This window comes from Lithobates pipiens, unplaced genomic scaffold (assembly GCF_037356315.1).
Source record: "Lithobates pipiens isolate NorthernLeopardFrog02 unplaced genomic scaffold, aLitPip1_a1.2 Scaffold_18, whole genome shotgun sequence".
Taxonomy (NCBI): domain Eukaryota; kingdom Metazoa; phylum Chordata; class Amphibia; order Anura; family Ranidae; genus Lithobates; species Lithobates pipiens.
In genome coordinates this window covers 374,263,765-374,291,585 of record NW_027507758.1, presented here as the reverse complement: position 1 = coordinate 374,291,585, position 27,821 = coordinate 374,263,765, and the positions used below count along the sequence as shown (strand labels likewise).

The 27,821-nt window shown below is 42.3% G+C and overlaps 1 protein-coding gene across 4 annotated transcripts in view; it reads right to left on the bottom strand.

The window, feature by feature from the left end:
- Window positions 1-1,616: 1,616 nt before the first annotated feature.
- Window positions 1,617-27,821, bottom strand: part of AP2M1 (adaptor related protein complex 2 subunit mu 1) — a 47,811-nt gene continuing 21,606 nt past the window's right edge. For all 4 annotated transcript variants that reach the window (XM_077487710.1, XM_077487713.1, XM_077487712.1 and 1 more), the window contains exons 5-11: window positions 25,886-26,021; window positions 25,649-25,790; window positions 20,975-21,094; window positions 15,458-15,593; window positions 15,277-15,374; window positions 14,814-14,925; window positions 1,617-5,878 (exon numbers count right to left, since the gene is read on the bottom strand). In XM_077487710.1, coding sequence (XP_077343836.1) covers window positions 5,744-5,878; window positions 14,814-14,925; window positions 15,277-15,374; window positions 15,458-15,593; window positions 20,975-21,094; window positions 25,649-25,790; window positions 25,886-26,021 — 879 coding nt within the window. In that variant the 3' untranslated portion in view covers window positions 1,617-5,743. The remainder of the gene's footprint in view (window positions 5,879-14,813; window positions 14,926-15,276; window positions 15,375-15,457; window positions 15,594-20,974; window positions 21,095-25,648; window positions 25,791-25,885; window positions 26,022-27,821) is intronic.

Genomic DNA, 27,821 nt, shown 5'->3' with positions numbered 1-27,821 from the left:
GCAGGTGGCCTTGCTGCCTGTTGGTCTTCCCACTCGGACGCTTCATCATTAACATATCCGGCCTGTGAAGCTAGTGCTTCCATATTGGGGAAGACAGGTGTGTGATAGGAACCATCCTGGTTTAGAACAGGAAGAACTGGGTATAGGCCATGGCTGGGCCTACTGGGTGTACCAAGATGGCCGCCGGCAGGAAGTGCACTGGGCTGTGCCTGAAGTGAGGGCTTGGGTGTACCAAGATGGCCGCCACTGGGAGTTGTCACAGTGGGTTGTGCTCGGGTTGGGGTGGTGAGAAGGGAGTGGGCGTAAGGCGGATGGCAGGGTTGTCCCTCTCCTCCTTTGTTTCAGGTTTTTGCATAACATGGTTATTCCAGCATTTCATCAACTCTGTGATACAATTGTCAGCTTTAACTTCCTTTATCCCATTTTCTTTAGCACACGATTCCTCTGTTTCTTTAGCAACATACCACAACTTTGTTAACTATTTCAACATCCTCTCTCCTCTTCACAATATCACATGCTAGCATTCCCTTCTCTCTCAGCGGACAGATTCAGAGGAGAATACAAGCAACTAATGGGTTAATACTCCTCTGACTGCTGTCTTATCAAAGAATTCCTCGGGTGGGGGCACGCATCCCTGAGCGATCCTGTCTCCTGGCTGTTCTATCTCTTCTGTCTCCTGGCTGTTCTATCTCTTCGAGGGTCTGCCCAAACCCCCCTTTCACCGGGTAATGTATCTTTAATATCAAAACTAGCACGTCAGAGGTGGTGGGGAGCAGTGGCTTATGGCCCAACTGATCCTTTAGGTAGCCACCTTCTCTCACCTTCACCAATCTCCAACCCTCCTCGTGTATGGCAAACAGTAATCCACAAAGACTCAGGACAGGACATTACACCTGACACTCTTTGAACTGCAAAGATAGCTCTCGGGAGAAGCTCACCTGAGTTGCAAGACTGCCAAATTCCAGCAAGCCTTCGTTCAGTGTGCCCTATTCCACAGCTGAGATTAACCCTCAGGAAAAGCTCAGCCGAGAAAAATGTTTATAGACGTTTGCAAGACTGCCAATACCGCAGCTGAGATTAACCCTCAGAGGTCCTACACAGCCAACCTTGAGTAACCCGTCTATAAACGCCTGCAGAATTCCACTACACCACTAGAGGCAGAATCTAGGGGTGAGGATGGACACGCCTGCAGCTGCACTTTCAGTCTGCTAAATTTGCAGTCCTTCAGAATGAGACACTGAACAGATAATAGTCAGCAGAAAACCATTTGCAGGTTTGTTAAAACAGCTCCAGGTGAGAAATAAGTTAACTGCCTCTTTGAACAATCGAAAGGCGCCAACAAGACAAAATCAACCGGCCCAACCAGAGAAGTCGTACAATGGAAAGAATAAATATGCTTACCGTACTGTTAGGGCTACGCGCTTAACCCCTTTCTATGATCTGGCCAGCTGTTCGGTCCTGGAATGCGGTCTCCCTTCGATTGAAGCCTGGAGCCCCCACGTTCAGGGCGCCAGATGAAATGGATAAGAACTACAATCTAGCTCAAGGTTATCTGCTGCTATTTCTAATTAAAAAAGTAAATGTGCATGCACATTAGAAGTAAACACTGAGACATGTTCAGCTCGGCTACTCTAACTTCTGATTTATTCGTGGGCGGTGTTAACATTTTATACAGAAAGATACGTCATTGCTATGTCAGTCTAATTGGTACATCTTATTGGTTAAAATACAAGAGAAATGGAGAAACTTGATGCTTGAAGTTCGGTTGAAGCTGGTTCTCTTATCTCAAATGCATTCTTCTAACGCGTGGGATATAGGGGGTGGACGCCATTTTAAACTCCGAACAGAGAGTCAATCTGTATACTACATAATAAGTAAGGAGCATAGAAACATGTATACACATAAGCAAATACACATTTTCTAAACATCATTATGTACATTAGATTCCTACACAATTTGAGAGACTGCCAGCAATTTGTAAAACAGAAAACTTATCTGCACCTGGAGAGATTGCAGTGGGGACAGCCCTTCATGCAGAGGTGGGCTTCTGTGGACTTGGAAGCCCAAGAAAGAGTGTATTTGGCAGACTCTTTGGTGGAGAAACCTTGGCCATGAGAAAACAGTTTATGCGTAGAGAAGGAAAAACCCAGACTTGCACCACTGTTTCAATTTCCTTGGCAAAAAGACATGCCGGCAAAGGGCATGTCCGCAAGGACTTTCTTGGACATCTGATCTGTGGACCAGTGCTTAAGCCAAAGTTGATGCTGCAAAACGGCTAAGATGAGAAAACAGCTGCCTGGAATCCAAGGCTGCATTGCACAAGAACTGTAGACCGTGAACCGATACACCAGTGCCTGTAAATTAAGGGGACCTGCAAGAATCTCAAACGGGATTCTCCATTTCTAAACTTCCCAGGACCACCTTAAAAAGACCTGAGGCAAACATTTCCGCACATGTCAAATTGGCAACTAGCAACTCCTCCTCACCATCTGAAGGAATCCCAGAGTTAATGGGGGGGGGGTGTGCGGTTGCACAGCCACCTCATTGGATGATGGTGGTAGATACAATACTTTCCTCGGGGGGGGGGGGGGACCCCACAAGAGAAAGGTTAAAAAGGGGGCCTGTAGGACCGTTTGGTTGGCAAATTCTCTAGAGCTGGGGAAGTTTAGCAGGCTAAACAGAAAGGATTTTGCCAGGACAAACCACCTCTGATCCTATAAGTCAGTCTCCAAACTATGGGCTTCCAGTGCAGGAACTACTATTCCCATCATTCCTAGTCAAGTCTGAATGTCAATCTCCTAAAATGCCTCATGGGATGTTTAGTGCCACAACGGCTGGAGGGACGTAGTTTGGAGATCCTTGCTATAAGTGATACAATTGTGGGGCCAAAATGTGACATGACACAGGAAGAAGGACTAGGTCCAACTGTGGTAGGCCCCCTCCAGTCTACTCTGAGCTAGAGTCGCTAAATCCAATTTCCCCCATAGAGAGGAAATGCAAACACTGTGGCAGTGTATGGGGGATGCTACCTGGATCGATCTATATATGGTCTGTTACCTAGCACCAGTCGATTATAAAAAATATATAACAGATATTTTATCAGTTAGGCGATAATTTGTGTTTTATTTTCAAGCTGTGCAAAGAGATCAGAACACTTGTGGATATATAACATTTAATTGAGTAATGACAGATAGTAACAAGTACATATGAAATATCAAAAGGATAGATGAGAATGAAAAAAAAAAAAAAAAATAATTCATATTAATATATATATTGTTCCAGTTAGAAGAATAGATGTTCTCCGAAGGGTTCCCATCTGTTTTCCAATGGCTTGGTAGAGGATCAGGGCAGAAACATGCTCATCAGTTCTGTTAGAAGACTAGTTTATTTCAATTTTGGCTGTGGTATATACAGGACAAGTGAGTAACAACCAATGTTAACTGTCTGTCTGGAAAGGGATATCACCTTCAGGAAGATAGCATACATTCCTGAAAGGACTTGGTGGGCTTAGCCCCATGGTCAATCCTATAGCAATAGGTCAGCTGATGTAAAATTATCCTTATATAGTCCCTTAACCAGAAAAAGCTGACTGTTGCAGATTGGGGGGGGGGGGGGGGGGCAGTTTGGCCATAAGCAGGGGGCTGGTGGTGACCTAAAACCTTTCCACCATGAAGATCCGTCTGTGTCCTTCAATGAACAGAAGAGAATACTGCCTGAACTAAATGTTCCTAGAGACAGTCATTAAAATACTAGTTCCTAAATATATCCTGGATTATAGAGCCCAATTGGAGTATTACACTTTTGCTCTTTGTGGTACCTGTATGTCATTGGTTAACAATTTTTGCTTTGAAATTACAAAATATTAATTTTATTGTGAAAATACAGCCTCAAGCTATTAAAACCCAATGCTCTTTGCTAACACATACCCACCATCCCAACACAAGTGTCTTTAAACAGACACTGAAGAGTCAATGAGATAGTGAAAAATAGCAAAATGGAGGTGGTTAATACAATCTTTCTGACTGCACCTCAGTAGCAAAGGAATCACAGTGCAGCTAAAATATACCATCTGAGCATTTCAAGGATCAGCAGATTGGTTACAGTGGCAACAGATGGTAGCAATTACAAAAGCAGTAATCAATGAAGGCTTCATTTAGACTAGAAGTTTGGGGGGGGGGGGGATGCATATTTGTTTTTGCCACCCTTTAAGCAGCAATTGGCAGCAGATGAGGGGGTTTACATGCCGTGAACGTGATGCTTCGTTTTGCAACATCAAAGTTTACATGACGTAATGATTTTCAGTTGGCTTGCGGAAGCGCTGCAAATGCCCCTTAGTGCACCTGGTTGCAACATGTTTGATCAAAAATGGGGAAAAACAAAAAAAAGCCATCGAGCAGTCACTCTTCACCACCTGTCACTAGCCAAACAAAAAAAAGTAACAGAATTGTAGTCTACAAATAAAACCTGTTTTTGGGTGACAAAGCTTACTCATTGTACTGTTTCTACCAAGCAGCAGTGTTGACACCCTAGAACAGGAAGCATACAAAACAGCCCCTTTACTTCCATAACATTGGAAGCAGGCATTTTCTAGTTTAGAGGCAACGTGGGCAGGAAAATAAAGTCTTGATATAACATTGCAGAGTGCCAAGAATTTCTGACAAATCACTTTTTTTCCTTTTTGTATTTATCTTATAAAATAAAACTTTCAAAAAAGGTATATTTAAACAAGAAATGAACATCAAATTGCCTTTAGAGAGCAAAAAAACAAAAAAAAAAAAACAAAAAAAAAAAGTCAGAGTAGCAAGTTTTTCTTCTATATTGTTTAATGGGGTTTATAATTTGACCAAAGAAGAACAGAGCAAATCACAGCACAAGGAGTACAGGGACGAGAGAGAAGTCACAGAGCCACACATACACACACAAGTCACATCAGTGGAAGGTGTAAGATCCCATCCATGCTGCTTCCATGTCAGTGACTGGTCTCCGGCAGTGATATGTTGGATTCTTTGCACTCCATGATAATGAATGCTACACGTCTCAAGGTTTGATCTGCTCTTCCTCACTGGCAAAAGGGGCTGTAAAATGGCCTAACTGCAATGACTCCATCCCCCTCCCCCCCACCTAATTTGGTCACAGAACTTGTAGCAAGCTTCCACCCCACATAGTGAAGATTTACATCACATCTCCAGTCAGAAAAGGACAAAAAAGCAGTTTGTCCATCCAACACCCTGATGCCAGGGCTCCAAACACTTATCTCCCTCCTGTTAAGATTGGCCTGTGACAGTGTTAATAGCTCTAATGACAAACAGCAATGACAAAAAGGACACTGTAAACAAGACGCCGCTATTTAGAAGAGGGATATGATGGAAGCGTGCAGGAAATATTACACTATTCAGAAATACTATCAGCCAGCAATATTCACAGATGTGGTGGCGATACAAGGTCAGGAGCAGCTGCATGTGTGGAAATATTCAAGAACACACAACTGCAAGATGAGCAAGGAGATCCCTGCAACTTGTTAACCTTTCCAATGCTGAATCAGTGTACAGAGCCTCCACGCTTAATGGGAGTTATGAAGCCAAATGGCTGTCATGGTAGGGCGGAAGAAGCAAGAAAGGAGCAGAGCAATATCCACCTACAAAGTACAAGCTTCTTGTTTTTACTTGGGTTCCCCATCTGAGTGTAGTGTGATTGGGGCAGGTTTAGTAATGGACACTGCTCCCTCCTCTCTATTGCCGATGCATTAACAACGGGTTTCATAAATCCCACTGCGGCCAATGTAACGAACCCATTTTATCACATCATGATCGCTGTAGTTCAGCTTAGGCTCAAACACTTTCAGGTATCGCACTTTCAGTCCGGACGGAGCAAAAGGGACCTAACAAAAAATAAATAAAAAATAAGTTAGATAAGAAAATCTTTTTTCCCCCATGAAGACAGAACAGTTCATGCAGTATGACATTTTTCAGTGGATTTTTAAGCCTCATGCACACCAAGGTTCCTAGGTGTTTATGCGCACACAGGCCATCAGCTTTTCTTGGCAGGGACATTTTCAGGCTGGAAAATCGCCGCCCCCCACCACCCCCCCGAACTACATTTGAACAGAAGTTTTTCACCCCCACCAATGCTGAAACACGCCGTAAAAACAAGGCATTTAGGAGTTTTTATACTAAAAAAAATGAAATTTTCTCATAATGCTTAAGCAAGAAAACACACCAATATGGCAAAACGCTAATTGGGAGAGAAAAAAAATAAAGCAGCAAAGCTTTTTTAGAATGTCCAGTGTGCATGAGGCCTACAAAATTGCCCACTTATATTTACTATGATACACTAGGCAAAGCAGAGAAATACTCCTTGATGCTGTCCAGTTTACATTTTTCCTGGCGTTGTGACAAACAGTGCCCCATATCAGTAGAAAGATTAGAGAGTGTCCCAAGGGCCACAGCCAGCACCCAGGCTGTAATTTGTAGACCCCTGCTCAACAGTGTAAACAACCCTCAAGGCTCCATGCACACTAGCTTTTTTTTTTTTTTTAAAGCTAAAATAACGCTGGTAATGGCTTTCTATAGTAACAAAAAAAAAAAAAGCAGGCACATTTCTGCTGGAAAAACGCTCCAAGATACTCATCCCTAGGTAAGAGTGGCTAGGACTTATGCTCCCCTTTTCCTAGGTTTATAATCAATTACCATTGATTATTATCAATATTTTATCTATCACAGGTGTTTTCAATATACAGCTGCTCCTGATGAGTGGAGATAATGCACAAAACGTGTCGAACTTTCTACTATTGGGTGCCATGCCCCACTAGCCATGATATTATGGGTTTGATTTATTTCAAATATCAATTTAAATTGTTAGTTACTGTATACACACTTTGGAATGTACTGTTGGTTTATTATTTATCATGTGCAACAATATCATTGGATTATGGATTTTGTGCTATGCTGATTATACTGTTAACGTTTTCATCACATATTGGATTCATTAACATATCCATTGTACTACCTTTTGGTGTGTTTCCAATAAATTACTAATTTAATATATTATACTGATTTAATATACCCCAAGTATCTTGTTTCATATAAAGTCCCACCTTCCCTTTTGGCTTCTTTTTCTATATCAATTATCTGGGATGGAGTTTTGTGTACTGGATGGTCACGGCTCAAAGTCCACTTGCATTTATTTCTTCCAAGATTGTTGACAGGCTTTTGTCGTCGTTATGAGCATCTCCTTAAAACAAGACTAACCTTTGTACCACATGAACACATCCTGTAACCAGTCTGTGGGACCCAGGGGGATCAAATATTTATTTTGCTCACTGAACCACAACTCAAATTATAACATTTGTATAACATTTGTACCATGTGTTTTTTTTCACCCGGAATTTTCAGTTGATATTCGCTCTATAAAATTTAAAATACACCTATGATAATTATAGACCCTTAATTTCTTTGCAAGTGGGCAAACTTACAAACCTGCAGGAGATCAAATCATTTCGCCACCAACTCAAAAGCGGCTTACAGTTTATAACCAAAAACTGAAACCATAAAGCAAAACAGAGGGCACACTGGCCTAATGCATTATCCTGAAAACAATTTTATAAAAAAGTGGCAAGCATTATAGTTACATAGCAGATGAGGTTGGAGGAAAAAAAAAAAAAAAAGAAAAAAAAACAAACAAAAAAAAACAGAAGTCCATCGAGTCCAAACTATGTGTAGGATTATGTCAGTATTACATTGTATATCACTGTATGTTGTGGTCATTCAAGGGCCTATTTAATAGTTTTTTTTAAACTATTGATGCTCCCCGCTGAAAGCCTGAGGAAGTGATTTCCACATCATTGCCGCTCTTACAGTAAAGAACCCTCTACGCACGCCAAGGTTAAACCTCTAGTCTAATCTTAATCAGTGGCCACGCGTCTTATTAAACTTCAGTACCGCAGAAAAGTTTTATCCCCATTGTGGGGTCACCAGTATGGCATTTGTAAATTTAAATCATATCCCCCTCTCCAGCATCTCCAGAGAGAATAAGTTCAGTGCTTGTAACCCTTCTTCATAACCAATAGCCTTCAATCTTTTAATTAGCATTGTCCTTCACTGTACTCGCTCCATTTCTAGTACATCCTTCCTGAGAACTGGTGCCCAGAACTGGACAGCATACTCCAGGTGAGGCCGGACCAGAGTCTTGTAGAGTGAGAATATTACTGCTTTATCTCTTGAGTTAATCCCCTTTTTAATGCATGCCAATATTGTTTGCTTTGCATGTCATTGCCAAGATCCAATAGTACCCCCAAGTCCTTTTCCATCCTTGAATTCCCCAGGAAGGTCTTCCCCCAGCGAGTAGATTGCATTAAATATTTTTGCCACCCAAATGCATTCTACATTTTTCCACATTATACCTCATTTGCCATGTAGTTGCCCACCCCATTAATTTGTTCAGATCTTCTTGCAAGGTTTCCACATCCTGCGGTAAAGTTACTGCCCTGCTTAGCATCATCTGCAAACAGATTTAATTGTTTACCCCATCCTCCAGATCATTTATGAACAAATTAAATCGGATTGGTCCCAGCACAGAATCTTGGGGTACCCCACTTTCCACCCCTGACCATTCCGAGTACTCCCCATCTATCACCACAATCTGAACTCACCTTTGTAGCCAGTTTTCAATCGATATATCCACCCTATGGTCCATGCCAATGGACCTTTGTAAAGTAAATGTTTATGGGGAACTATGTCAAATGCTTTTTCAAAATACAGAAACAATGGGGAAGAGGGCACAGATGTGGTGTATTTTCTACACACCCATGTCTGTGCATACAAAACAGGAATTTTGTACACGGCGTAAAATCCTTGTCTGAAGTTCATTGACAGACACAGCTCCTTTAAATCTTGACTGTAGTGTTATCACATGTAAAAACAGAGCTGCATAGTTCTGCCCATGGGGCGGTCCCTCTGACTATAACCCCTCAGCCTGCTTCCTGCAGCTCAGTACATCAACAAGCAGTACAACGTAAAAAATAGGAGGGGTGGGTGCTGTGTCCGTCAATGAACTTCAGAGAAAAGGATTTTATGTTGAGTACAAAAATCCTATTTTCTTTCATTCATTTATTGACTGACACAGCTCCTTTAAATCTTGACCATAGGGGACGTCCCCAAGCAGTGTCAAAACAAAAAAAAAAAAAAAAAAAAAAACCAGAGGCACGCCTCCACGAAGGAGTTGCCATCTGAAATTGCCACATCAGAACTTGCAGCCAACTCATGCATCAAAAATGCATTAACAAAACTTTTAAAAGGGGAAAGGAAAAAAAAAAAAAAAAGTTAATTGCAGCTTTTACACAGTCGCCTGCAAAAAACTTTGCAGCCAAAGCAAGCATTTGAGGATGCGCTTACATCAACTTTGTAGAATTTCTTAAGTGTGAACAGACGACCAAGACTCCGCCTTACACACCTGGGAAAACAGACGCTTGATGTCGGAAAGCCCAGGAGTCTGACAGACCTCGGTCCTTTAGCACCTGGCTTTCAAAAGCCATGCCATTAAAACCAGCAACAGTAAAGCAGGATGGAGAAATCGGACCTTGCGATAGGTCTTCGTGCATCGGCAATCGCCAAGGAGCATCAACCACCAGCACACTAGGGACGCCAGGGCCAATCTAGGGCGATCAGTATCACTGGAATCCCCTCGGACTACACTCTGCGAAGCAGACATAGTAACAGTTTGAGCAGAAGGAAGGTATAAATCAGCCGGTACTGCTCCCATGGAGCCACCAACGCATCTGACGTGTCCGCCCAGGGGTCTCTTGTCCTGGACACAAACATCTGCACCTTTTGATTGAGCCGAGAGGTCCACATCTGGTGTGACCCACTGCAGGCAAAGAAGCCTGAACACCTCCGGGTGCAAAGACCATTCTCCTGGGTCCAGCATCTGGTAACTTAGGTAGTCCGCCTGCCAGTTTTCTACTTCCGGGATGTATATGGCTGTTGGAATTGAACATGAATTAATGTCATATCTAAAGTTTCTACACATCTGTTTGTACAACCAAGCTCAGCCATATTGACACTTGCAGTCCCACACGTTTAAAAGGTATAGAGGAATGTGGCGCCAAACAGAATCTGCATAGCAAAAGGAGTTCTCTTCAGTTCACCTGGTGTGCACGAAGCTTCAAATAGATTGATGACAATGATGGCTCCGATCTGTCTGAGGACAAAAGATGGGCCTAATGAGCGGGAGGGGCGTTGGAAATCGAATCACAAGATGTGACCGCAGTCGGAGCAGTTGCAGTTCATGGACAAACACTGCCCACCAGAGGCCAACTATGGCAGGACAGTCAGATATTTAGCCTGGGGGAGGAGACACCCCAGAGACACTGATTCTTCCACAGGCAAATGGGGGTGGGCAATGGGATGTGGTGTGGATGAGGTGTGCATCAAAAAGGGAATGATTGAAGAGAGCTTCCTCTCACTCCACCATGAGGACAGCCACGAGGATCTTCCAAGTATTGCTTGTATTGCATTCTGATTGTATTCTATGTACTCTTGTAATTTCTATTGATACCTTATGTGAGCTTTATTTCCTTGGGAAATAAGATTTGATTGATTTTAGACCATGTGTTTAGTTTCATAGCCAATTGTAGTATTGTGATATTGACGATAGCATGTGCTCAGAGTATAGACTAATCTATAGGGACTAGACAAATGAATACATAACTGATGAGAATAATAGATTATTTATCAGTTACTTCAATGGCCGTCGGGGCCGGCACATGTCGCTCTGCCCATCGGAGGATGTGAGCGACCTCTCGTGCTGCGGCCAAGCTGCTCGTTCCTCGATGATTGACATATGCCATTGCCGTGGTGTTGCCTGACTGGATCCTGATCAGGCACCCTTGTAGCCTCATTGACCATGTGGAGTCACATAGCCTGATCGCTCGAAGTTTGAGCACATTGAGTGTTAACAGGGGATTCCTCCCGTGACTAGAGGCCCTGGGTTGACTGTACCCCCACAGCACTCCACCCCAGCCAGTCAGGCTGGCGTCCGTTGTGATCACCGTCCAAAGGAGGAACAATCTCCCGGCCTTCGGGCCGGAGACCTCAGCCACCAGAGAAGAGAGAGTCCCTGACTAACTGGCTCACCCTAATCTGACGATCCAGGGAGAACAGATTTGTCCCATTTGGACAGCATCTCCCTCTGCAAGACTCAGGTGTGAAATTGGGCATACGGTACCGCCTCGAAGGAGGCCACCATGAGACCAGAACTCTCATGCAAAAACGCAGAGGTAGCCACCTGCAGTTTATCAACATCACTGCAGCTCGGAGAGTCTGCAGGGAGAAAGTCTCGCTTCCACAGAATCTGGCAGTAAGCCCAGGTACTGAGTCGGCACAAACAGAGACTCCTTTAGGTTCAGCACCCAACCAAACTCCAGTAGGGTTTGCATAGCAAGCGCCACAAACTCCCTTAATTCTGAGGCGGAAGCTACTCTCGAGGTAGTCTAGGTAACCCCCGATTGAGATTCCACGTTGTCTCAACAGCGCCAGAATGGGAGCTAATACCTGGGTAAATGCTCAGGGTTCTGATGCCAGGCCAGAAGGGACAGCTACGAATTGGTAGTGCTCTTCCCCAACTGCAAATTGCAGAAACCTCTGATGCCTGGATATCCAGAGACGCCAGGAAGTCCCACTGATGGAGTGCAGCGATCACTGAGCGAACGGATTCTATCCTGAACTTTTGCACTGTTACAAAGCAGTTGAGGGCTTTGGAATCCAGGATTGGACATACCCCTTCCTTTTTGGGTACTACAGATTAGAGTAGAATCCCTGAAACCTTTCCAGCTTTGGAACAGGCACTATCACCCTGCATAGGAGCAGGTCCTTTACCGCCCCTAACAGGGCACCCCGGTGAGCCGGGAGTAAAAGGTATGCTGGAGGAAAAAAAAAAAAAGTTTGGCGGACAAGAAAAAAAATCTTGTAGCCTGATGAAACCAGTTCGCAGACCCATTGGTCAGATATCAGTGAGGTCCACTGGGCTGCAAACTCCCCAAGGCAACCCCCCGCTGCAGTATCGGGCAGGGGCAAACCTTCATTCAGTAGCATTTTGTTTGCAGGCTTATTGGCCTTGCAGAACCAGGGATGCTTTGTCTATCAGCAGACGCCCTGTCGGACTGGGAGTGCTGACATGTCGTCCTGGGCGGGCACAAAAGCCGTTTGAGCGGAAAAGGAGGGCCCCCATCTATGGTGTGGCTCCTTACCCTTCCTTGACTGTGGGAGTAACGTACTCTTCCCACCTGTAACATTCTTAATGATGCCGTCCAGCAAAGCTCCAAACAGCCTCTCACCAAGGAAGGGTAAAACCACAAAAGTTTTTTTTTTTTTAATTTTTTTTTTTTAAGATGCTTGGTCCACAGACCAGCATTTCAGCCAAATCAGACACCATAGCACCACTGCTGATACTGATGCTCTAGAGAGCAGGGGGACTGTATCCAGGGCCACATCAGACATACTTAAGGCCATGCACCAACTGGTCTGCTAGTTCTATGCAGACTGGGGAAGACTGTTGCTTCTCCAACTCCATGTGCAATAGCTTTGCCCACTCAGCAAGCGCCGGACACCAGGGCCATGGCCAATACAGGTCATACTGCTGACCCCACTACTGTAAACATGGACTGGGCCACTGCCTCGGCTCTGTCGGTAGTGTCCTTGAATGCAGGAGTCCTATCCAACGGAATCGTGGTTACTTTAACTTGGATACCGGGGGGTCCCATTCCTTGTAGATGAACTTATCAAAATAAGTCAAATACAGAAAAACATTAACCCCCACCCCCCCTTACGCCCACACGCCGCCGCCCCCCCCGCCAGCAAACATTTCCAGGATCGCCGGCAAAGCATCCATAGGCACTGCATTGTTTGAAGGTAAGCCGGTTGCAATTACAGGGATGTCTGTGGAAGAAGCGCCATGCCGACCCACCTTGTCTGCCACACTTGGGGACTTAGGACAAGGTATGCAATCCCACCCTCCTAGCTGCTCAGACTGAGGGGCCCCACCACAGGACTCATCACCCTGAGTGCTGCGCCATGCTGCGGATGACTGCTGTGTACTGTGCCTTGTCACAGGTGCCCAGAGGAAAAACCACTGTTCTGAGGTGAAATGACCCAGCACTGGAGGCAAAACCGCTCTGAGGCTACAAGAAAATGGGCTCCAGCCATTCTCCAGACCTCTAGAAAATGGCTCACAGCCATGCTCTGCAAGAAAACTAAGGGGAAAATGGTGGCCGTGGTTGGAAAATGGCACCAGCACACACAGAAGAAAAGTTCTCACAGGCACTGCAGACAAAAAAACAAAAACAAAAAAAAACAACACATAGCACACGGACCGGTGCAGCCCCTGCAAAGGCCCAGAGAAACAAATTTCAAATTACTTGCACGCTGGTATCCAACGCCCTCCAAGCTACAGAGGTGCTTTCCCTCGGCCTCAAATCGGTGCTGGCGCTGTGCCGAGGAGGACAGAATGCTACTTCACATTTTCTGGTCCTGTCCTAGATTGAGGGAATTCTGGGGAGAGGGTCCATCATATTTCCCATAAATTTACGGAATATGTCATCCCTGACACGGCATTCTTCATCCTACACCATTCCAAAATCCCCACTAATCCCTACAGTCACTACTGAGGCACTTAATGCAGCAAAAGCATGCATCCCCTTTCGATGGAACCCCCCCCCCCCCGACTGCAGCGCATTGGCTGCAGAAGGTGGTAGAGGTTAAGAAATTGGAGGACTTGATTCTAACTGCACAACAGAAACAGGAAGTCCACAAGATGACTTAGGATATCTGGAATGTCTTCATTTACTCAGCTGAGGGACAACGCCTACTGGGGCCATAGTGAGGCCCACTCCCCTTATTTTTCAGACACATTAGTGATCACTCGCTACCGACGTGTCTCTACTTCATTTCTTTTGTTTCTCTCCTTTCTTACTCTGTTTCTTGGTCCTACTTTTTCTATGTCTCTCCCCCCTTCCTATCCTCCCTGCCTCTTCCTCCCCTCCTTGTACTCCTGACCATACTCTCCCTGTTAACCACCATCCCCCTCCCACACAAGAGAGAAAAAAAAAAAAAAAAAAAAAAAAAAATAAAGTGAAAAATTGGGAGGGTATACCCTGAAATTTTATTCAATTGAACGGTTTTAATTTTCTCTACGACGTAGGTGCCTAGTTTGAGACCACAATAACTCAGGCGCTCGCCACTGTTAAATTGTACTCTGCAGTGTATGCACCTTCTGATATATTTGATATGAGCATGATAAATACTTGTACCTATGTTTGTACCGCGGGGTTCCCATCCCATGTTTGGAGATTGATTAAAAAAAAAAATTATTTTTTTTCAAATATAAAAGAAATATGCCTCTCAGAGCAGTCTGAACAAATTTGAAAAAAAAAAAATTGGTCAGGATGGTTGCCATGCGTTTCTGGTGATAAGAGATTAAACTTGTACTGCGTCTTCTGCATAGCCCCAGGGAGGTATGTGGGGTGGTTCTCCTGGTACAGGAGGGGGATCTCTTGCCCTCTTCCCCATTGTATTTCCTACACCCCCATGCATATGAATATTGTTTTAACTTCCTCCTTGAGAGGAAAGTATATGTTGCCCAAGTGTCACCGGCAGGGATCCATTTTCACTTTTCAATAGTTTATTGGAATTAGATGGAATCTACCTTTTTGTCCCTTTTTTTATTTATTTTCTTACTCCTGAAGTGAAGGCTCAAGCTTTTAAAACTATATCCAGCCTTATACTAATCACCATACAATAGTTTCTGAAAACTATTATACTCACCTCAAAGTTCATGGAAATCGGAGGGCGGGCCCACTTCTTTTTATCATTGGTTGGCAAAAGCTCAATCTCAGCACTGATCTGAGATTCTTTCATTCCTGCCATCCGTTTTATCCTTAACAAAAAATAAAAAGGAGATATATTACTTTGTGAAATGCCACTACAAGATAGAAAATGCAGACATGCCTCTGAAGAAAAGAGCCTAACTTGGTACCTGCAATCAACAGCTTCTACCTGTGGGTTTTTGAATACCTTCCACTGTTAGCAGGGAGCGGAAGAATCACAGAAGCTGTACAATAACCCACAAGTAAAAAAGAAGACCCTTTGTGCAGATTGAAGAAAACTAAAAAAAGTAAACCTGCACGCTCACAGGCCATCATAACCGTGATGCCTAGATTTTAGCTTGGAAATGTTTTGTTTAAAACAATAGAGAATAAATAAAATAAGGGGAGTGGGGAAGACTTACTTCCAGACAATGGCATTTTCACTGGCTTTGTACTTGGCTTTCCCCTTCATACAAATGACCTGTACTCCACTTGTGTTGAGTGGTGTGGGGATTCGAACCTGAAACAAAATCGAAAAGATATACATGTGAAATACGTACTCATGCACAATTTACTATGTAGTCTAAACAGTACAATTCTCACCTCAATTTTCTGAGCCAGCAGAGATGGTTTAAAGTTGGATTTTATGACCACCTTGACCTCCAGCTTGGTACGCCCCACCTCACGTACAAGTGGAATAACTCGGAATGGAAGGATAATGTCCTTTGTAGTTCGATATCTAGACCAGAAAAAAAAATTATATATTTTCATTCTGCCTTTATACCCATCAAAGACCAAATAGCTATTCCACACCAATGTATACTTTAATTTGGTTGCAGGGGGGAGGGGCAGGCGGCGAAGTAAACACAAGTATATGGTTTTCAATAAAAGCAAAATACTCCACGAGATTAAGATATAAAATCAGTACAGAACAATTATAAGACTTTACAAAAGGGCAAATCTATTCTACAAAACCCTAAACAATCAGTGGAAGAAAAAAAAAAAAAAAAAAAAAAAAAAACCACTGTCAATGCAATATGAATAAGGGCAAACGTGAAAGCATTAGTAAAACTTATGGCAATGTCTTTGTACTCCACACTCTTCCTGATATAAAAACAAAAACAAAGCCAAAATATCCATATTGCATGTGGTATTACAGCTAGCTCACACCGAAAAACGCACACTCCGGCAAGGACAACTTTTGCAGCCTATTCAACTGAATGCTGCAAAACTTAATGGAATATGGAAAAAGCAGTGCAAGCACCATTTCTGCAAAACGCACTGCACCAAGTTGCATGGTATCATGCGATTTGGTGCCGGCAAATGAGTTGCATTTACACAATGCTTTTGATGTTCCATTAAAAACATGAACGCTTTTGCAAGAGCAGTGCATTTGTCTGCAGTGTGGGACATGCTCCTGCACCATGTTTAGGTGTGAACTGGTTCTTACTCTAATTCCAACCCCTTCCACACTCCCAACTGGAAAAAAAATGAACACCACTTTACCTAAAAAACTGGGTAGCATATTTGCACTATTGTGCCCCAAAATTTACTTCAGTGTATTTACTGAAAGTTTTATAAACTGCTGTGTCAAACAATTGGAACTTATAAAAATAAGTTATTCTTCAAGGAGTTTGCTTTGAGAAAATCTGTTTGGGGGATTTATGTAATCTTCAGGCCCAAAATTATTTAACCACTTCAATCTTAGGATTTACCCGTACATCCTCAGGATACCTGCAGGCATAATCATGGTATCAAAATTTTCAGATGGTGATGGGCTTTACTGTAGAAGTGATACAAGTGACTATACAGCTGCTCGATCTCTTCTACAATAGTGGCAACCTCAATAATATTGAGTAACAACTTCCTGTGCTAGAAAATTTCTATAAACATTAATCCATAAACACATTCAGTAAATAAAGACTCAACAGTCCACAAATTAAAAGTGCTCTAGTGCATCTTCATATTTCAATATGTGCTCCACCATATAAGAGTGCTCCATCACCAGGTGAAATACTCGCTAACCTGAGGACAAGACCCTCAAAAAGGGTCAACAGCATAATGGTAATCAATCCTGTGCACCAGATAATGGGTGCTCTACTCACGTAATGATACACGCTGCCTGGCTCCCCCTTTACGCAACTCTCCCACGTTGCTTCTTCAGAAGGAGACACTGTTCCTTAGGCTTGGCTGGTATTCGCTTACGCATTTTAACCATGATACTTCAACTATTGGAGATGGTTTAATTTATTCTGAGAGTTCTCTGGAGTCACCCCCCACTGGGGATTTTTTTTTTTTTTTTTTTTTTTTTTTAGAGGAAGTGAGCAAAGGACCCACTATCTGGTGCACAGGATTGATTACCGTTACAAAATTTTTTGATGTGCCAATGTTTATAGCACAGAAGTTGTTACTCAATATTTATGGAAGTCACCATTTTGTTTTTTCAATTGATCACTATTGGGCAGTGCCAACACAACTTTTTTGCTTTATCAATTCTAGAACTAGACCTAAGGAGCTCCACTGGTAATCTTTTAAAGAGGAAGTAAACCCCACCAAAACAAAATCCTAATTTTTAATTGTTTGTATTATAATCAACATCAGCATTCATAAGATCTATATTTTGTCCCAAAATGAGCATTATAAATACCTTTTTTAAGTTCTAAAAAGCAGTGTCTTCCAGGTATAGGCCGCGCCATTGCTACTTCTGTTTTATCTCTCCTTTGCGGACGTCATTTCCGCTCTTAGTTTGATTCCCTCAAGAAATCTCGCGCATGCGCCATAACCAATCAAGCCTCAATCTCGATTGCCGTTACTAAGGCAACAATGTATTTCATGTATGAAATGCCGATCAAGGCTGTAACCAATATAGTAAACAGTCTAGCCGTTTTACTATATATACTGACGTACATCGTCATTAGAGCGTTCTTATGTAATAATAAAAAAAAAAATGTAATAACCTTTTAAAAATATATATTCCAAATAAAAGATTTTTTTCCCCTCCATTTTGAATATATATACACACACCCATCGAAATAGAGGAATATATTATATATATATATATATATATATATATATATATATATATATATATATATATATATATATATATATATATACATATATACATATATACATATACATACATACACACACACAATAAATTAAAAGACTCTCATAAAATTAATGTAGAATATTGGTGATAAATATTTTTATTTGAAAGGTTCTAGTATGTTTTATTATTGCTAAATATTAACAAAAATTAATAAAAAAAATTGTAAATATTCTAAAGTACTTTAAAAAATACTTTAACAGTTCACATTATTAATAAACTAAAGACAATGCACTGAATTATTACAATCTCTATATATTTGAATATTTTTAAAGATTATTATTTTTGTCCCCAGAATTTTTTTTAAAATAACATAGAACTATGAAGAAAAAAAAAAAAAAAAAAAATAAATGTTCTTACATCTTCTATTTTTATTTATTTTTTAAATGTACATACATTGTTAGATCTGTTTTCACAGACGATTTTCACTCAACACTGTATGCTTCTTTCTGCTTGTCTGTCTCTCTCTGCTCCATTCCCCTGCGTGACGTCGTGGGGGGGAGTATTAGGAAGAGCAGGGAGATGTGTAGATTGCGAGACTTCTCTGCTGCTCTGAGGAGAATGTCACATACTAAAAAAAGGCAGAGAAGCAGGAAAGACACATGCGGCAATGCAATGTATGCCACGCTCGAAAGTCCATACTGCGCAGGCGCGCATGACGTCATGGACAACAAAAGGGCGTTTTTTACGAAAAGTATCAAGTGCACTTTCTCAGGCAGCGATCAGCTGCCTGAGAAAACTATTATCTAACAAGCTAATCATGTTTAGGAGGGTTTACAACCACTTTAAAGGCTTTTAAAACATCACCTATGGAGATTTTTTTTTTTTTGATACTAGTCTATCACAGTTCCATTGGAGTATGCAGTTATATAGCCTGATATGTTAGTTATCCATTTACTTGGCATAACATCTTTTATATATCATAAAAAAAAAAAAATAATAAAATAAAAAAAAAAAAAGGTATTTTATAGCGTTTGGGTGCACCAAAATTCATTAAAGTGTACTCATTACAAAAAAAAAAAAAAAAAAAAAAAAAAAAAAAAAAAAAAAAAGGGCACAAATATGTGACAAAAATTGCAACCACCACCATTTTATTCTTTAGGGTCCCGGCTTTCATAAAAATGTATAATATTTGGGGTTTCAAAAAAAAAAAAAAAAAGATTTTTAAAATGTGAGAAGTAGAGCTGGGCGATTTTTTTTTTTTTTTAGAAAAACACCCCACTCGATTCACGATTCGAATTGAGTTTTTTGTGATCATACCGCGCCGGTCCTGAGGAGCTGTGGGCAGGAGTTGAGACGAGGCTGAAGCCACGGCCTCGCCTAAAAACTCCCACCCGCAGCACCTCAGGACCAGCTTGGCGGTGAGAACCCCCCCCCCCCCAGATTTGACCTCTCAACTCTATTCAAGATTTTAAAATCGATTTTATTCCCCAGCTCTAGCGAGAAGTGCAAGATCTGGCCTGGGGACCAATTAAAAAAAGCAAAAAACAGCTCTGGCAGCGAAAGGATTAACAGGTCAAGCTTTAAAGAAAAAAAAAGCGACAGAGGGTCAAGACAAAAACTGTTTGACACTGACAGAAGTGCTCACAATGATCAGCTTTTATTCATCTTGAACCAAAAAGGAATAAACTGCTGCTGTATCTGCTAAAAAAATAAATAAAATAAAAAGTGTTCAACTGAGTTTGGCTTTAGTCAAGTCCAAAACTATCAACTTCCAAATTGAGGCAGACACCTGGGACAGCAACATTGATAGAGTGGAGATATAAGTAGTGTTACTGATGGAATTACCATGCGAGAAGAAAAACAAAACACCTAAAAGGGCAGCACAGTGGTGTAGTGGTTAGCACTTTCACCTAGCAGCAATATGGTTTCTGGTTCAAATCCCGACCACGACACTATTTGCCTGGAGTTTGCATGTTCTCCCTGTGCCTGCGTGGGTTTCCTCCGGGTACTCCGGTTTCCTCCCACACTCCAAAGACATGCAGGTAGGTTAATTAGACCATGTCCAAAAGAATTGGCCATAATATGTGTACGTGTATGTCAATGTTGTAAGTGCGTCTGGACTCTACAGGTTAAAGGACCGCATAAATAGCTGCAGATGGACACCGGTGGCAAGAAAAGCGCCCTGAGGCGATTCAGTTCGTATAGGTAGCGCTATACAAGTCATTCATTAAAAGAAAAAGAATGCAGCCACCACATACCGCTCACATAATTTGTAATAAAATCTTTGCCATTCCAAAGGTTCCCGCCAACCACTTTGCACATACAATAATATATACAGATTCTGTACTTGCCAAATATGCTGCCTCCACAGATTCTGCCTGCAATCATTTTAACTGTGGGCCACTGAAGCTGCCTGTTCACTTCCTGGATTTACAGACACACAGAAGCACACTTCCAGCTCTGCAGCTCTCATTGGCCCTCTTATGACTCCTATCCCCCTCCCTTCCTGGCAAACTCACGAGAGAGAGCGCTGTGCATGATGTCAAACGCCTAGGCATTTTTCCAGAAAAGAAACAGGAAGTGGGCTGTATAAGGTATTTACTGGCAGTAAAAAAAATAAAATAAAAAAAAATTATGTTTTACTATCCAAAGTTAAGGGCAGAAAATGTAATAGATGGAAAGGTGAAAAAATTACTAAGTTCCACTTTAAAGGATTTAAAATCTGAGATATATCCCTTTTGTTTTTAATATTTAGGACTACCTTCTCATCTGAAATGGTACCCAAATCATTTTAAAACCCATTAAGGGACATGGAACTCCATGTTTAGACAAGAATGGATCAAGAGTACATGAATGTGACAGTAAAATTTGGAAATTGCTTAATAAAATGGTTTATATGTATAGGTAGACCAAGAGCAGTATTTCACACAGGTATGAATTAGCTCAATAGCTGCATCTTCTAAAGTAGCATAATATAGGTTATCCTTAAAATTTTAATTTTGCAGTTACAAAGCGCAACACTGATGCAATTATATATTGGTAGTAGGATATGGAACAGAAAACCTTACCGCATGAGCTCAAACTCCCCATCTGGTGGTATAAAACTGATGCTACGCTCAGAATCAAACTTGCTAAGGCGAACACATTGATGGAATGTACAGTCATCAATAGCAATGGATTGCTTCCCTCTGAAAAATTAACATGCATAACACCATTTGAGAAAGAGAACATTATATAATTTTTAATTTTTTTTATTTATTCATTTTCAGTGTACAAAATTAAAGGCACATCTCAGAGTAATATGAATACACACAATGAACACATGGCCAAACTAGGCCAATATAGCAAAACATCCCGCAAAGCCCCTTTTTGGATTGAGGAAAAATTCCATTAATACAATATCAGAATTCACAGAGCCCAGAACATTACTATCCTTTCACAGATTGAATATCCAAACAGCCACACTAACACACACCACCTCCTCACTGACCTGTAGACAGGATAACCAAGAAGCCCACTACTGGACATTGAGCAAACCAGATAATGAAATGGGGTTGTGTCAACCACCGTACAACTGTTGAGATAGCAGAGTGTCCTTCCAAAAAGGAGTCTGCTATATCAAGCCAGGGCTGCCAAACCTTAACCACTAGAGATCCGCGCTATAGCCGAATCGTCCCGTGCACGAGCGGCCTGCGCACCCCCGAGGGGCGTGCTCTGATCAGCGAGTCTATGAGACTCGCCTGATCACAGATCGGAGCAAGGGGTAGATCCCTTACCACGTGATCAGCTGTCAGCCAATGACAGCTGATCATGTGATCATAACAGAGCCAGTAATCGGCTATTTTTCCTCCTCGCGCTGACAGCACGACGAGAAAAAAAAAAAAAAAAGCCGATCACCGGTGGTCGTGAGGGGGATTTCAGTCCCGATCACGGCGAGCTGGGGCCAGCTCAGCAGTGCCCACCTGCCCCCTGCCAGTGCCACCTAAATATGGGAAAAAGTGCCGCCCACCAGCGCATTTCAATGAAGGAGAAAAATGACCTGTTTGCAAAATTTTATAACAAACTATTAAACATGATTTTTTAATTTATTTTGCATTTTTTTGTTTGTTTAGCAAAAAATAAAACTCCCAGCTGTAATTAAATACCACCAAAAGAAAGCTATTTGTGGGGAAAAAAAAATTATAAAAATTTAATTTGGGTACAGTGTTGTATGGCCGCGCAATTGTCATTCAAAGTGCATCAGCACTGAAAGCTGAAAATTAGTCTGGGCAGGAGGGGGGTTTAAGTGCCCAGCAAGCAAGTGGTTAAATAACTTCTTTGGACAAGCTCTCTATATAAACTTAAAGATGGGTAAAAATTGTATCCACTATATGGTAAAAGGTTTGTATATCAGGAGCAGAGATTTTTCCATCGTAGCAGAATAAAATTTCCTAGACTAGAATAGTAATAGATGCACAAGAGTCCAAGCATGAGTCCGGTGTATAAAGTCATTTAGCACACCAAGCAGTCCAACCTCTGGAGTATGAGGTACAGTTACACAAAGTGCAATCAAAGAAAGAAGAATAGATTACATAACACAAAGTAGGGCAAGACCAAAACATATGTACAGTGGATATAAATGTCTACACACCCAATAAAATGTCAGGTTTCTGTGATGTAAAAATTTCAGAACTTTTTCCACCTTTAATGTGACCTATAACCTGCACAACATACTGAAATCTTTTAGGTGCAGGGAAGTAAAAATAAAAACATGGCGATTCCACAAGTGTGCACACCCTTAAACTAATTTGTTGAAGCACCTCTTGATTTTATTACAGCACCCAGTCTTTCTGGGTATGAGTCCAACAGCATGGCACATCTTGACCTGGCAATATTTGCCCACCCTTTCCAAAAACACTCCAAATCTGTCAGATTGCGTTCTTCAGATCACTCCACAGATTTTCAGAATGTATTCATGTCTGGGCCATTCCAAGACGTTAATCTTCTGGAGAAGCCATGCCTTTTTTGATTTTGGATGTATCCTTTGGGTCGGTCCACTTAATGTTCAGCTTTCTAGCAGAAGCCTAAAGGTTTTGTGCCAATATTGACTGGTATTTGGAACCGTTCATAATTCCCTCTACCTTGACTTCCAGCTGAAGAAAAACAAGCCCCAAAGCATGCCACCACTATGTTTCACTGTGGGTATTGGTGTTCTTTTGGTCATGTCCAGTGTTTTTGCACCAAACATCTTTTTCAAATTATGGCCAAAAAGTTCAACCCTGGTTTGATCAGACCACAACACATTTTCCCACATGATTTTTGGGGTCTTCAGATGTGTTTTTGCTAAATTTAGCTGGGTTTGGATGGTTTTCCAAGACTACGGGAGATTGTTGTCACATGTACCATACACAGTTAGTATTTGGAAAATATTGCTGCAGCTCCTTGAACCGCTTACCGGCCACCTCACACAGATGTATTGTGGCAGAAAGGCAGATTAACATACCATTACATTGCCCTTTAAGAGATGGCTCGCACGTACCACCGGTAGTACCGTGACCACGGGTCCCGCAATCGTCTCGCGGTGAGGAAAAACAGAGAGATGCTAATGTAAACAAGCATCTCCCCGTTCTGCCTAGTGGCACCGTCACTGATCCGCTCTACCTGTAATTGGGAGTTCTGATCAGTGGCGTGTCACACACAGCCCCCCCAGTTAGAATCACTCCCTAGGACACACTTAACCCCTACAGCGCCACCTAGTTAACCACTTCACTGCCAGTGACATTTGTACAGTAATCAATGCAATTTTTAGCACTGATCGCTGTATTAATGCCAATGGTCCAAAAATGTGTGTCAAAATTGTCTGATTTGTCCGCCGTGTTGCAGTCATGATAAAAACAAAACAAAACAAAAACAAAACAAAACAAAAAACGCAGAGGTGATCAAATGCCAAAAGAAAGCTCTATTTGTGTGTGTGGGGGAGAACGTTGATTTTGTTTGGGAGCCATGTTGCACAACCACGCAATTGTCAGTTAAAGCGACGCAGTGGCGAATCGCAAAAAGTGCTCTGGTCAGGAAGGGGGTAAACTCTTCCGGGGCCGACGTGAATGCTGCTGTAGGCTTCTTGGCAGCCTCCCGGACCAGATTTATTCTCGTCCTGTCAATTTTGGGGGGACATCCAGTTCTTGGCAACGTCACTGTTGTGCCATATTTTCTCCACCTGATGACATTCTTCACTGTGTTCCATGGTTAATCTAATGTCTTTGAAATTCTCTTGTAACCTTCTAATGACTGATACCTTGTAACAATGAGATCCCTCTGATCCTTTGGAAGCTCTGTGGACCATGACTTTTGCTGTAGGATGCCATCAGGAAAGACCTAGAACTAAACTTAATTTGGGGTTAATTAGAGGCACTTTAAATGATGGCAGGTGTGTACCGACTCCTATTAAACACGAGTTTGAACGTGATTGCTTAATTTTGAACACAGCTACATCCCCACACTTGAACTTATTTTTTATTCTTACTTGCCTCACCTAAAAGATTTGTTTTTTCCCCCCCAATCGAGTTACAGTTTATAGGTCACATTAAAAAGGTGGAAAGAGTTCTGAAATCACATCACAGAAACCTTAAATTTTAACAGGGGTGTGTAGACTTTATATCCGCTGTAAGTGATCTGAGCCTTTAGAGCCACAAGGAGTACAGGAAGCAGCCGTGATAAAGACCATTACGGACCAACTTGGCAGGAGTGTAATGCAGCTGGTGTATAAACTTAAGCTGTATATATTGATAGTTAGAACCAATGAGGTCTTGAAAACAGACCTGCGAGGCCGCCTCCCATGACAGCCCAGGGGTCAATATCTCCCACTTCTGCTGAGCAAGTTGAAAAGGGGTTGCACCTAGCCGACTGGAATCATGAGTAAACATTCTTAACCAGTTTAGTGATATCGGGGTATGACAGTAGTACCTCTAGTGACAAGTCTAAGAGCTCCTGGGTCAAACCTCCAGACTGTGCCCGAATGGCATAACAATAGATATTTGGGAAAAAAAAAAAAAAAATTTTAAGTGTCTTTATCACTCCATTCCAGGCCTTTAAATCCTCAAAGGAAACAAAAACATTAAAAATGGGAGAGGCACGGGTGACCTGAGTAGAGTCCACCAAAAAGTCTGGGAAAACCAGGAGTTCTGAGACGTTAGGATTATGCCACATTGGGGCGTTGGGGAGACACCCCCATTGTTTTAACACTTTATTGCCCTCTTCTAAAGCCAACCAGTTGATCTCTATTGGAGAGCTGCGTGAGCAGCTCATAATCATAGACCTGTGCAAATTTTTTTTGCGATACATGGGTGTGCCCTCTGCCAGAGGAAAGTGGTCAAGAAATTAGTATTTAAGATGAGTCAAGATGACCTAAACTATGCATACACAGTCTGAATCTGAACAGAAAGGACTTGGCTTGCTGCATCCTAGTCTGGTAGACTCACAATATGGGCACTGGCTCAGGCTGGAGAGCTCATCCTGGTTATATGTATGTAAACTGGGAGGAAAAATAAATAAATCCTGATTGTCACACTCCAAATAAGCCTGACCGTCATGCAGGCGACAGCCTCAGTGTAGCTCTGTCCATTGGCTGAGGCGGCTTTCACCAGCATGATGGTCGGGCTTGTTTGGAGTGCAGCAATGGAAATTCTTTTTTCTCCCAATATGCAGCCTGTTGTAGCTCATGCACAAAATACATCAGATCCCCAAATCTTGTCGTTTTTACTCACGTTTTGCCTGTCTCGTCAGCAGTTCCTTTGCCTTGTTTCTCAATTACAATTTTGTCATTCATTCCAAATTTGCACTCTGGCATACCACTCAAGTAGCTCTTCATAACAACACGTCCAGATACATGAGCACTAAGAACTTGTCCTGAAAGGATAAAAATGGCATGCATGAAAGTTAGGGATGCATGGAAGACAATTTTACATGGATAATGTTCCTCAGTTTTAGCAGACAATATATACCTTGGGGTGACATCAGCAAATTAACACTTTCCAGTACATCCAGGAACAGTTCATTCCGACGATATTTGATCCCTTCGCGTCTCCAGCCAATCTGGCCTGTCACCTGGCTGGTGATCTGAGACTGCTCTTCCTTGGTCTAACAGAGGACGAGAATATGAAGACAAACGAACATGTGTCATTTGTGCTGGTTGGCATTGGTTATAAAACCTTGACATTTTTGTCTTTCTGCAGAACAGAACATTTTTTTAGATCAGGGGTGCCCAACCTTTTCAGCGAGAGCCACTTTAGAAACTTGGTAACCGGTCGCGGGTTCACAATGAGTGAAGCGGGCAGATGACAGGCCTGTGTTCACGCTGCATATGCAGGACAGACACAGTCTGCTCTACTCTATGGGCCCTCCGATCTGACCAGACAGAAGGGGATGATCTCTGTTTTTCTAAGTGGATTGGATTGTAGATAGGCAGATGTAAACCGATACAAGTCCATTTACATCTGCCGCTCTATAGAGAGGGTCGATTGGTCTGATCCGGTCCACCTCTGTTTTTCAGGTGGACTCAATCGTGTGAAAGGGGACCACGGCTACTTTCACACTGCAGTTTACTTGCACCTCAACTGACCTGAACCTTCACTGCTTTCTCAGGATTCCTGCAGATATCGTTGGATGCTGCAGTCCCCCGGGCTGGTATGACTGGTGGCTGCACCCCAGGGCTGATACTGCTGGCTGGTTCCAGACCCACCATCCCCGAACATCAGTGCGTCAGGATCCGGCGCTAGAGGACGCATGCAGTTGCAATAGAGAGCACAGCGAATGCTTCCTGTATCACTCCCGTCACAGGCGGAAAACATGGTATAATGCCAAATGCGACAGAAGCAGGCGGTATACATGAAGCATCGGCTCCGCTTCCTCAAGCATGGCTCCTTTCTTCACACTGATGCTTGGGGATGGTGGGTTGGGAACCTACAATCTAGGCTTGCCGACCCATCACCCCAGAGGAGAAGGTGGCGGGCCACATCAGATGGAGCGGCGAGCCACTGGTTGGGCACTTTAAAAACACCATCAATGGCTAAAACACACTAATGTAATTTGTTAGGCTTCATTCCATCATCAGGTAAACTGTTGTATATATCAATACAATAGAAATTGTTGGAAAAACAAAAACAAAAAAAACTTTTAAAAAGGTTACGTAAAGGTGGCCTTTTTACGTTAGATGCTTTCAGAAGAAAATGTAACAAAATCCCTAGTTAAAGTAATACAAATATCTAAACAGAAAACAGGCAGACCACCACAAAGTATACTTTCATGTAATCAAAAGGTTAATGGAGAATTTCAAACCCACCCTAAGATTTCATATATGGGGGGAGGGAAAGTACCTCCCATACACAGCTCTGTGCACCCTTTTAAACCTGGCCGATTACAAATACACATGCCAAACATTCCAGGCATGGGATTGTAGCATGTTTAGCAAAATGTATCTGTGCATTATCACTGCTTTAATAAGAATATAAAAAATATAAGTACACATTATTCCCACTAATGTTTTACAAAACCAATGGGCGTCGCCATTTCAGGAAATTACAATTTATAGTCACTGTCTGGCCTAAGCGCCCTAAAACGGCATAATATGGGCAAGCAGCTTTATCCTATGGGTAGTTTGACAGGTTTATTTGCAAACATACTTCAGCAGACAGCCTGGAGATCCCTAAATAGCAGCCATCATAACAAAAGAAACTTTCAACGCACATAAATGAACAACGTGTATTCCATTATAGCCTATATGGAAAAAGGTACAGAAGAGGGCCCAACCAGGTAAGCACCACTCCATTCCACTCACGCCTACCTGATGCTACATGTCCAGTCACACGAAGCAGAGGAGAAGCAACACGGGTACAAAAACGTGGGAAGAGTGGATAAGCAGGTCAGGAAACAGGAATAAAA